Source organism: Cynara cardunculus (assembly GCF_001531365.2).
Source record: "Cynara cardunculus var. scolymus isolate 2C chromosome LG 9, CcrdV1, whole genome shotgun sequence".
NCBI lineage: Eukaryota > Viridiplantae > Streptophyta > Magnoliopsida > Asterales > Asteraceae > Cynara > Cynara cardunculus.
Genome location: NC_037536.1, coordinates 2,224,641 through 2,235,661, shown reverse-complemented (window position 1 = coordinate 2,235,661; position 11,021 = coordinate 2,224,641). Strand labels below are relative to the sequence as shown.

General features: G+C 31.6%; 1 protein-coding gene across 1 annotated transcript; it reads left to right on the top strand.

The window, feature by feature from the left end:
- Positions 1–9,579: 9,579 nt before the first annotated feature.
- Positions 9,580–10,810, top strand: LOC112518312. Its single transcript, XM_025125961.1, has 2 exons — positions 9,580–10,300; positions 10,689–10,810. The coding sequence occupies exons 1-2, from the start codon at positions 9,580–9,582 to the stop codon at positions 10,808–10,810; spliced, it is 843 nt and encodes a 280-aa protein (XP_024981729.1).
- The last annotated feature ends 211 nt before the right edge of the window (positions 10,811–11,021 follow it).

The following is an 11,021-nucleotide window of genomic DNA, read 5'->3' as shown; positions in this document are numbered from 1 at the left end:
TGCAACTGTGATCTATATTCCATCTTATCTGGATCACAAAAGAATTCAGTTATATTTGCATGTCTTTTGAACTCGATTAAGTTCAGTTTTTGAAAAGGTTCACATTGGTTTGATGTACTTTGTGAATGAGAAGAGAGCGATTAGCTGATTGCTCCTTGTGATGCCTCATCCTGAAGGCATCAAATTGGCTTGATTACCATCCGGTTTCATAAAACACGTTGGAAAGTTACATGGTTATGTGGTATGTGAGCTTTATCTATAAGCTACAATCTTTTACTATTGGTGTGATATTTGAGTGTCAAAATCTCTCATAATCATCCAAGTAGGGATGGTGATTTGCCCCGACCCGGTGGGGAACCCGGTTCACCCGACCCGAAGGGGGACGGGGGTTCCCCGTTAAAATGGGTCCCGGAGCCGGGGATCCCGGGTAGACTCAAACCAGGGACGGGGGATGTTACTCAAACTGGGGCCGGGGTCAGGGCCGGGGATCCCCGGTAGAATCAAACTAAAACAAACTTTTTACCGGGGATTGACCAGGGTTTACCGGGTTTGAACCGGGGATTGCTAGAATTTGACCGGGGACGGGATGATAATCCCCGTATCCGCCGGGGCCCAGGGCTGGGGGACGGTATTACAAAACCCGCCCATCCCCRCCCCGTTGCCATGCCTACATCCAAGTGCCTGATTTGACTTAGAAGCTTCCTATGCTAGCCAATGAATTCTATAGCAAGCTATCAGGTAAGCGTTTGGGAATATGATACTCGACATTAGTTATGATATATATAATCTATAAGCATAACCTCTTAAACTTTTTGATTTATTTACTGAAATGACATGGTAATGGTTACTGATATCAAAGTTCAAGAAACTTTAGTTGTTTCATTTTCATTTGAGAAAGCTTTTAGCAGCTCATCTTTTCTCTTTCTCCCATTTTTCTTCTCTATAATTTGATTTTTAACACTCTTTTTCATGCCTTTAGGATTAAGAAAGGTCGTTGATATTATGAAGACAAAGAAACGTGCATAAAGAGGTTGGTTCTATTCATTATGGGGTCGTTTACTTAACGCTTACCCAGTAAGGTCTACGAAACATGGTGCAGAGATCATTAGCAATAAGGCCTACATGCAACTCATGTTCAATACAAGAGGAAGAGGACGTGCATAGAGATGTTTACGAAATGGTCTTTTGATATGAAATTAGATCCAATTTGAGCACGATAACATCAAATAATTTTGCATTAATTTTGATTTATATGTACCATGTGAAATTCAATTGCTTTTTTCTTTTGAGTTAAAAAAAAAAACAATGTATTTAGGGACATGAAACATAAATACTAAATTTATAGTTTTTGGACTTTAGAAATAAAGGTTGGTTATCTCTTACAATTTTATGTACTTGGATTGCTCTTAGATGCATGATTCTGAGAGGAAAAAAAATTATAATTTTATTTTTTTTCAAATGCTTTAATTATTGATACACAAAAAATTTGACATCCCGCTGCATTGCGCGGGTATACAACTAGTATATATATATATAATATATTAAAGAAAGAACCAAATAATTGTTCAATGAAAAGTTTTCTATCATATTTATCTTTTTTCTCATCATTTTGATTTATTTTTAATATACAATCAACATATTAATCGTTAACCATTTCATTTTCCTACTTCTTTTAACCCTATTTTTATTATTTTATAAAGAAAATTTGAATCCACAAATATATAAAGGAAAAATTGCATCAAAATGGAACTAATTTTCACCTTATTCTTATTTTAGGGAACCAACTTTTAAAATCTTCATTTAAGGGTCTCTATCAAACTTTTTGTTTATTTAAGGGTTTGGTTGACCTGTTGAACAGGTAACAGGTAATTTAATATGACTTGGAAGAAAATTATTTAGACAAATATTATGTGGAAATTATTTTGAGAAATCATCATTATAATTAAAACAAATCAAAATGAAGTCCGCTTCACGTCTCCTACCTCGGTCGCAATCCTGCCTCTTCCTCTTCCTTCAATCGCCCTCATCCCATAGCCTCATGTCGTTGTAGCTTTCTGCCCTCTCCGACAGCCGCTGCCCCTCCCTCTTCCTTCAATCGGCGTCGTCTCATAATCTCTTGCCGTTGTAGCTTTCTACCCTATCCGATAGTCGCTGCCCTCTCCGCATTTGATATTTATTTTTTATTGCATCAATTAATTTTTTCATTAAAAAAGAGATTTGGAAACATCTTCAATTTGATATTTGAATTTTTTTTATTTAAAAAACGAGATTTGGAAAGAAAAATAGATTTTATTGCATTAATTTTTGAAAAAAAAAAAACGAACTTTAGTTAATTTTATATAATTATTTTGCAATTTTAAAATATGACGTGGATTTAAAATAAAAAATTAATATGACGTGGAATATCTTAGTTGACAAAAGATCTGGATTATGTCAGCATTAACAGGTCAACCAGACCCTTAAATAAACAAAAAGTTTGATAAAGACCCCTAAATGAAGATTTTAAAAGTTGGTATCCCAAAACAAAAATAAGGTGAAAGTTTGTTCCATTTTAATGCAATTTTCCCATGTATAAAACTATATATAATTTTATTTACATCAATGCATGCATATTTTTAATTACATGACAATTGAAAAAATAAATTACAAAAATCAATCGATATATATATATATATATATACATATACATGTATATATAGAGATAGAGAGAGAGAAAGAGAGAGGAGTGACAATTGCAAACCACCCTCTTTTGTGTAAACCATACAAACCGATCTCATCCATCCATTTTCTTGATTAATAGTCATGATTAAAATGTAATATATTAGGAAAGTAAAAAAAAATATTGAAAAAAGGCAAATTTAACAAATCACCCATATGGTTCCAAGCTTATTCTTCGATTATTTCCATGTTTCAAAACCCTTTCCAAATCCTTAAATACAAGCAATTTGTATGATTTTGTAAATAAGGTAACAAGATCGTGGATATCCTAACATTAATGAAAGAAGATCATTGTTTTAAAATATCTATATATCATTTTATCATTACAAAATTTTTAACCAAAATGTTATAATAATCTGAAAAATTATATGTTTGATGAAAATTATCTTCATTTTATGACTAAATATTATAAATAAAATAACATTCACATTAAAAATAGATCCAACTAAGGAGCAATGAAACTAGGCATATTCTAATAAATTATGAAACATAAAAACATACGTTAATCAACAAAAAGTAATGAAATCTTTTAAATACTAAAAAAAAATATTTGTTTCATTAAACGAATGAATGAAACTGTTTCACCGTTTATTGGATGAACTCACGTGACTCCTTTGTCACCTACAATGAAAGATGGACCATTTGACATGTAGTAGCGAACGATATATGAAACTATTTCATTAACGGTTATATGTGTAGGATTGGACTATTAATAATTTTTAATCAAACTAATTTTAAAACAAGAAATATCCTAATAAACGATGAAACATATAAAGAATGAAACATTTTTGAAAATTAAATGAACATTTTGAAAACTAAATACTTTATTTTCGTAAGTGAAACTTTTTCATGTATAAAACGTTTCAAAATATTAATAAATTAAATTCATCAGTGAAATTGTGTCCATGGTCACTTTTGAACATGACATTCGTTTCATTACTCAAACTACATATATTTGGTCAATGAAACGAAATCAGATTTCATAATCTACTCCTTTTACAATTCATATTTTAGGAATATAATTTAATAAAATAATTTAAACTATTAATGGTAATAATTTTATATTAAAAACAATTGATTTACACCGTTTTTTGAATGAATAACGTGACTCCTTGTCACCTACAATGATATATGAAAATATTTCATTAACGGTTAATGAAGAGTTTCACGTTGTTGATTATTTCTAATCAAACTGATTTTAGGAGTATAGTTGTACACTTCATACTTTAAGAATATAATTTAATAAAATAATAAAAATTATTAATTGTAATAATTTTATATTAAAAACATTTGATTTACCATCTTCTATATTAAAGGTTTCTATATTTACGTTTCCATAATTAAGAATAATTATTACCTTCCAATATTAACCAGTATACAATCAAATGACCATTATACCCTTTGTTATTAAAATTAAAAAAAACGGAAATTAATTTCCTATTGGTCGAAAATGGTTTGCAAAACTTTCAGGAATCGGATGGTTTGTAATCTAACCCGCCTCTTTCTCTCTCTCTCTCTCTCTCTATATATATATATATATATATATATATATGTGTGTGTGTGTGTGTGTGTATAAAAATCTATCAAAACTTCTCAATCAATCAATATAAGTATTACAAATATATTAAAGTAATACCCAAGATGTGATTCCATAAGAAGTTTTCAAACATACTTATTTCTTTTTCTTTATAAATGAAATTAGAATCCATAAACAAATATTTTTATTTACATCAATGCACATATATATATATATTTACGTTAATACATATATTCTTTTATTTGCATGATGATTGAAAATGCATTATATGTTATATCAATATATATATATATATATATATATATATATATTAAAGAAACAACCAAAGGTAAATGATGTGGCACAATGAGGTTTGAGAATTTCTCGAATCTTGAATTGTGATGTTAAGTTGATTATCCCACATTGATAGATGGAAGAAAGTTTCACAAATCCCACATTGGATTTAGTCATTGTTTTCCAAAAAAAAAAATCTTTAATTAAACTAATAGAGTTGAATCATTTTAGCCCAATCCATTTTTGCAAAAAAATGTATTTATTTGTTAAATATAACCAAGTTTAAGACAAATGTTAATAGTATAAAAAGGAGGAGATAATTAATTGAAATTTGAAAAAAAAATTGGTTGGTTAAATTTTAAAATATTAGTCACCCTTTTCTAAAAAAATCTTTGATTAAACTAATAGAGTTGAATCATTTTAGCCTAATCTTTCTTAACGAAAAAGATATATTTATTTGTTAAATATAACCAAGTGTAATTAATGATGCGTATGTTGTTTGAGAATTTCTTAAATCTTTGATTGTGGTGGTAAGTTGAAAACATAATCCCACAATGATAGAAACAAAATAGATTCACAAATAGTATGAGTTTACAATAAGGAGATGCTAAATTGAAACTCGAAAATCTTTGACTGTAATTTTTGACATTTAGCCACCATCTTAAGTTTTTCAAATATTTCATTGGAATATTGAATTGATTGATAAAGTGAATAAAGTTTGACAAACATTACAAGTATACAAGGAGAGGATAATGAATCATAAAGTTTCATAAAAAATATATTTTAGTGCAGGTTGGAGATGGTGCAAGTAAACAAAAAAAAATATTCACATGTAATTTTTTCATAAAATGAACACAAAAATATGTAAAATAATACCTTAAATCATAGTTTTTGAAGAAAAACATAATGAAAAAACTTTATTTTTTATATCATTTCATACAAATTTGCAACCTTTTTGTGGTTCTTATTTGATCATCAACCCCCCCCCCCCCCCCCCCCCACACATATATCTTCATTTCTCTCTGCATAATTTAAAATTTAGTGACGATAAATAGTATTAATTGATCTATATTTATTAATTTACATCGACTTCAAACTTATAAAATGCAACATGTCTCTCCACGTAATATATATATATATATATATATATATATATAAATAAATTTCACTAATTAGATTTTATTAACTTTTTTGAATTATTTGAATTTTATTTGTTGATAATTCTATTAACAACTAACATATATTTATATAGATAATCTTCGGATTAATAATCAAAGTACTCATTCTACCGCGCAACGCGCGGTTCACACACTAGTAATTCATAAAAGGAAGTTATTCGAGTATTCCTAAATGTAAAAAAACTAAGGGCCAAAGAACTGAAATCTCATTTGAAGTTTACCATGCACGAGTCCTTCCCTTTGTGCGTTATTGCATAACAACATAAGCCTCATCTGAATTTTGTAAAGTGCGACATTGATGCTGCCATGTTAGATGATACGTCGTACGCAAGACTAGTTGCGATGTTCCGCAATGATAAAATGAGAAATTCTTAGTTGCTCAAACATGTACGTGTATGGCGTCTCACTAGTCAAGGAATGTGAGGCTCTTGTACTTGTTGAAGTTGTGTTTTAATCAACTGAACTTAGGTTTCACATGGTAATCAAATACCAAACAAGTTGTAGATGTTATCTCTTGCTACAGAGAACGTTGTTTCTGAATTTGGTGATATTATCTCGCGGTGTTGGACTTTGCTCCTCCAACATGACTCTTATTATGTCTCCTTCATTACACGACAAGCTAATGACGATTGCTCATGCTTTGACTCATAAATCGTATACCTCTTCTTGTCCCACTATTTATTAATATATCGAGTTTCTTTTTCCTTTTTCTATGAACATTCATTGCCCTTTCGAGGCCTCATAAATAAATAAATTATTTTTTGAATTAAAAAAAAACTAAGGGCCTTAGACATTATTGTCTACTAGATTTTTTTTATTAACCTACATATCCAATCCGTTATGTGAGCCGATTAATCTCAAGGTGACCACTTGCTTTGCGGGTAGTCTAGAGTCATCGCATTTGAATTTCTGTGACCACAAGCGAATTTTTTATTCCTCATTGGACTCGAACCTGAAACCTCCAGACACTTTTGACCTTTGAAGTTCAAGTTTAAACCAATGAGACACCACTCTTAATAGTTTACTAAATTTTTTTAGGATCTACTAATATTTTTGGACTACTATAATTATAATACCATATACTAAAAAAGTATTTAGGCCACCTATTTTCTCTTGTCTCTTAACGCTTGTTCGTCCCACCCTTCCCTAAAAACGACCATGGCTCTTATTCTACAAGAGGAAAGCTTGACATCTTAAAAAATCTTCTTTAAAAACGATCTATTATCTTAGTTATTGGTTTTAGCATAATTTTGCATCCCGTTACAATATTACATTATACGGATATATAACTAATTATATTATACTATTTCTAGTATAAATTAGAAACCAATTATTATGATCAAGTATAATCGATCAATGCATATCACTTCAAATTCAAGGTATGTTTTAATTATGGATATAACTTCTTAAACTGTCATTTTTGAACTCATATCTACACTATATTATAAAGCATTTAGATTTTATTTAGTAAAAACTCTTAATTTTTCAAGATTACAACTATTTAAAGCATTATGTACAAACCAATGATGCATATAAAGTCTTTTATTTTATTTTTATAATATTTTACCCATTTCAGAATGGAAACTTGAAATTTGTTTAAAAACTCATGGCATCTTTTCTATATGAACTCATCAAATTTTAAAAACCCACGTATTTTTCACAAGTTTAAATAAAAATCTAAATATTTTAAATATAATAATTTTTAAAGATAAAATACACGAAATAACAACTTACTTCTATAAATTTTTTTATTATAGCATTGTACTTTAAGTTTTTTTTTATTACAATAATGTGTTTTTAAAATAGTTTTTATTAGGGCATCGTACTTTAAAAAATTTACCCGTTATAGCATTGGGTAACCTTTTAAATAAATTTATCCATTATACCAGGTCTCTTCGCCACCTCATCATCCATGTAGGCTGTCCACATATACGATAATGCTGACATGACATTTCTTATCATAACATTGTACTTTCAAAGTTACTTTATTATAACAACATCAATTTACTGAAAGGGGAAAGTTCCGCAGGCAATTTTATAAATGCAATAAAAACGGAACCGTTACAAAGCTAATCAGCAAGAAAAACTACGACAACTTTGACTCACAAACCAAGCCATAAGAAGCCAAAAATGACAAAGAAAAGTACACCAAAACATAAAAATAAAGCAAGCCGAAGAATAAAAGGCGGAAAAAACCCACAATTTCCCAAACCGAGAAGCAACACCACCCACAAAATCACACAGCATTTGTTGTCGTCAGCTTCTTCCTWGTCTTCCAAGCCATACGTTGAAGAATCTGCATCTTGATCTCCGCTACAACTTTGTCCCCAGTATGATTGAAGTTGTCAAAAAACTTCCTGTTTCTTTCCCTCCARATATGGTATCCCGTGGCCGATATACCAAGTTTTTGAACCGTAGACCAAGATTTCCATCTTTRAGCTAAACCCCTGTTAAGAATATCCTCCCAATTGTTCAAACAGTTCGTTAACCCCACCTCCTTTTTAATAACTTCTCAAATACTACTTGAGTAATTGCATTCGAAAAATAAGTGATTGTGCGTTTCAATCACTAATTTACAAAACACACATTTCAAATCTGGTGGTTCATGCTTCCACTGACTGATGCGATCTTGTGTTGGTAATTTATTCTGACAGGCCATCCACATGCAAAGAGCATGTTTAGGTATGTATGCTTTATTCCATACCAGTTTGTACTAATGCACAATCGTCCTCACTTCTTGAACAGTTTGCCATGCCACTTTGACCTCAAATTTTCCCCGAGAAAGTTTAGCATCAAGCCATCTGACCGTATCCTCCATTTGGCTGGGAGAAGGTATCATAATACTTTGCAGTTGAGGGTATTGTTGTATCCATTCCACCGGCCAGTTAGTGCCAAAAAGTTGCATTACATCAGAAACCGTGGAGTTATTACGAAAGCCATGACCATTTGTGAATCTATAAGACAGTAAGTGAATAAGAGGACCAAAGTCACTCCACGTATCTTCCCAGACATGCGTAAATAAACCATTTCCCACATTGTAAATAAAAAAACGCCTGCAATGTTACAACATTATACTTTTAATTTTAATAAATGTCATGTAAGTACTGTCGTACATGTGAACAACCTACGTGGACGGGTGAGGTGGCAAAGAAACATGGTATAATGGTTAAATTTAATTTAAAAGGTTACCCAATGCTATAACGGGTAAATTTTTTGAAAGTACGATGCTTTAATAAAAAATATTTTGAAAGTACATTGTTGTAATAAAAAAAATTAAAAATACAATGCTATAATAAAGAATTTTGTAAAAGTAGGTTGCTACGCATTTTGCTCTAATTTTTAGTTGAACAAATTATATCAAAAAGCGGGTATTTTATTCTCATTTTAATTTGATACCTATATTGATATATGTTTTTCTAAATTATTAACCCAATTTTCAATTTCAGTTATAAGTAAATTCATACAATATACAACATTTACAATTTATTAATACGTTTGAAATTTATAAAACTCTTTCATAATCAACCTATAAACATGTTAAAAAACATGATAAGCAATTAATGCACCGGATAATTACATAACTATAGGGGCATTAATAAGCATTGTATTATATAAATTTAAATAAAAAGATTTTAATAATCTTTAATTTGACACATATGATTACATATTGTTTTGCATTAATTACACAACTATAGGGGCCAATTTGTCATATATTTATAGTATGAGGCTGCAATATGTAAATTACCCCACTTTTCTCCTACTGATTAGGGGATCTGTTATTGACCTATTCCCCGTTTCTTGCCGTTAAAATCCATCAAACCCTCCTTCCATAAGCTGTTATATCTCTCTCTCTCTATCTCTCTCTCATCGTCAATGGCTCTTCCATTCTACTCCAACTGGCCAACATTCCGGCAAGCCCACCACCATGCCACCGCCGTCCCTCTTCCCCAGCCACCACCGGAGCACTTACCATTTCACGACAACTTTGCCCTTTCCGATACTTGCATCAACCCAATGCTCCACTTAAACCGCCACTTCTCAGGCTCCTACAATGGCAATCTTGCATTCAACAATGGCATCAAATATCCAACTTTATCATCGTCTTATAATTCACTTACCACCCAACAACATCTCTTAAATAATCCGCCATTACCGGAGCTTTCTCAAATTTCCAGTTTTACCCATGAATGGGAATGGCCACTGGTTCCTAATGTATGTGATCATGACCAGTTCTTTTCACTGAACCCCATGGTGGAACTGCCTCCGCTGCCGGAAATCTACCCGGATTGTGGTTCTGATACACTCATGCCTCCGTCGTATGACGGTGGACAAGGGAATGATAATATTATGGAGGTTGAGGAGAGAAGTAACGTGCAAGTGAAAAAGCAGAATGGCGGTGGAGGGCGAAGCTTATCCGCGCAGAGTATGGCTGCGAGGGTGAGGAGGAGGAAGATAAGCCAGAAGACATTAGAGCTCGGGAAACTGGTTCCCGGTGGTCATCGGATGAGCACGGCGGAGATGTTTCAGGCGGCCTTGAAGTACATCAAGTTCTTGCAAGCTCAAGTTGGTGTTCTTCAACTCCTGGCCTCATCTCCGGTAATCCACCACTTCTGCATTTTCTTAACCATATATATATATATATATATATATATATATATATACATGAGGTGGTTCATTATGCAACTTTTTACATTCCCACAACCTTTATAGTGTGCATTTGATTATCAACGGTTACCATTTGAACGGTTGTACTTACCTTTAATTAAAGAAAAAACTTAAAAAACAAACGGATAATAGATAAATGAATTGCATCGGTTATATAATTTAGAGGGGTTGTATTTGAAGAGTGGATGTGTGTGTATAAATATAAAGGCTAAATTACAAAGATATTCTAGTTATGCCGTCTAGAAAAAGGATTACAAAACTAAGAGGGTGATTTTGTAAATCAAAAGGTTATAAGGGCTAAAAATGAATTTTATTAAATGTGCAGGGACCCAATGAAGAACTCCAAGCTTTGGTGACATCCCCATCCGTACAAGAGAAGCTATACGCTGCGGAGAAGTGCATTGTAACCCAAGCCTTAGTCCATGATCATCAAGAATAAACGATGTTTAACAAATTGAGTAGTAGGTGAATCTGACCCATCGTTAACATGACCCTCTTTTGTGAAAATTCTTAACCGTAGGATAATAGTTGTGTTTTTGTTCATAGGGAATTATATTTATTTAGTATTGTATGTCAGTTACCTATTAAGAATATAAATGTACTGATCGACTTTGGTTATTTATGTTATTGTTCATTTCATTTGGTTTTGA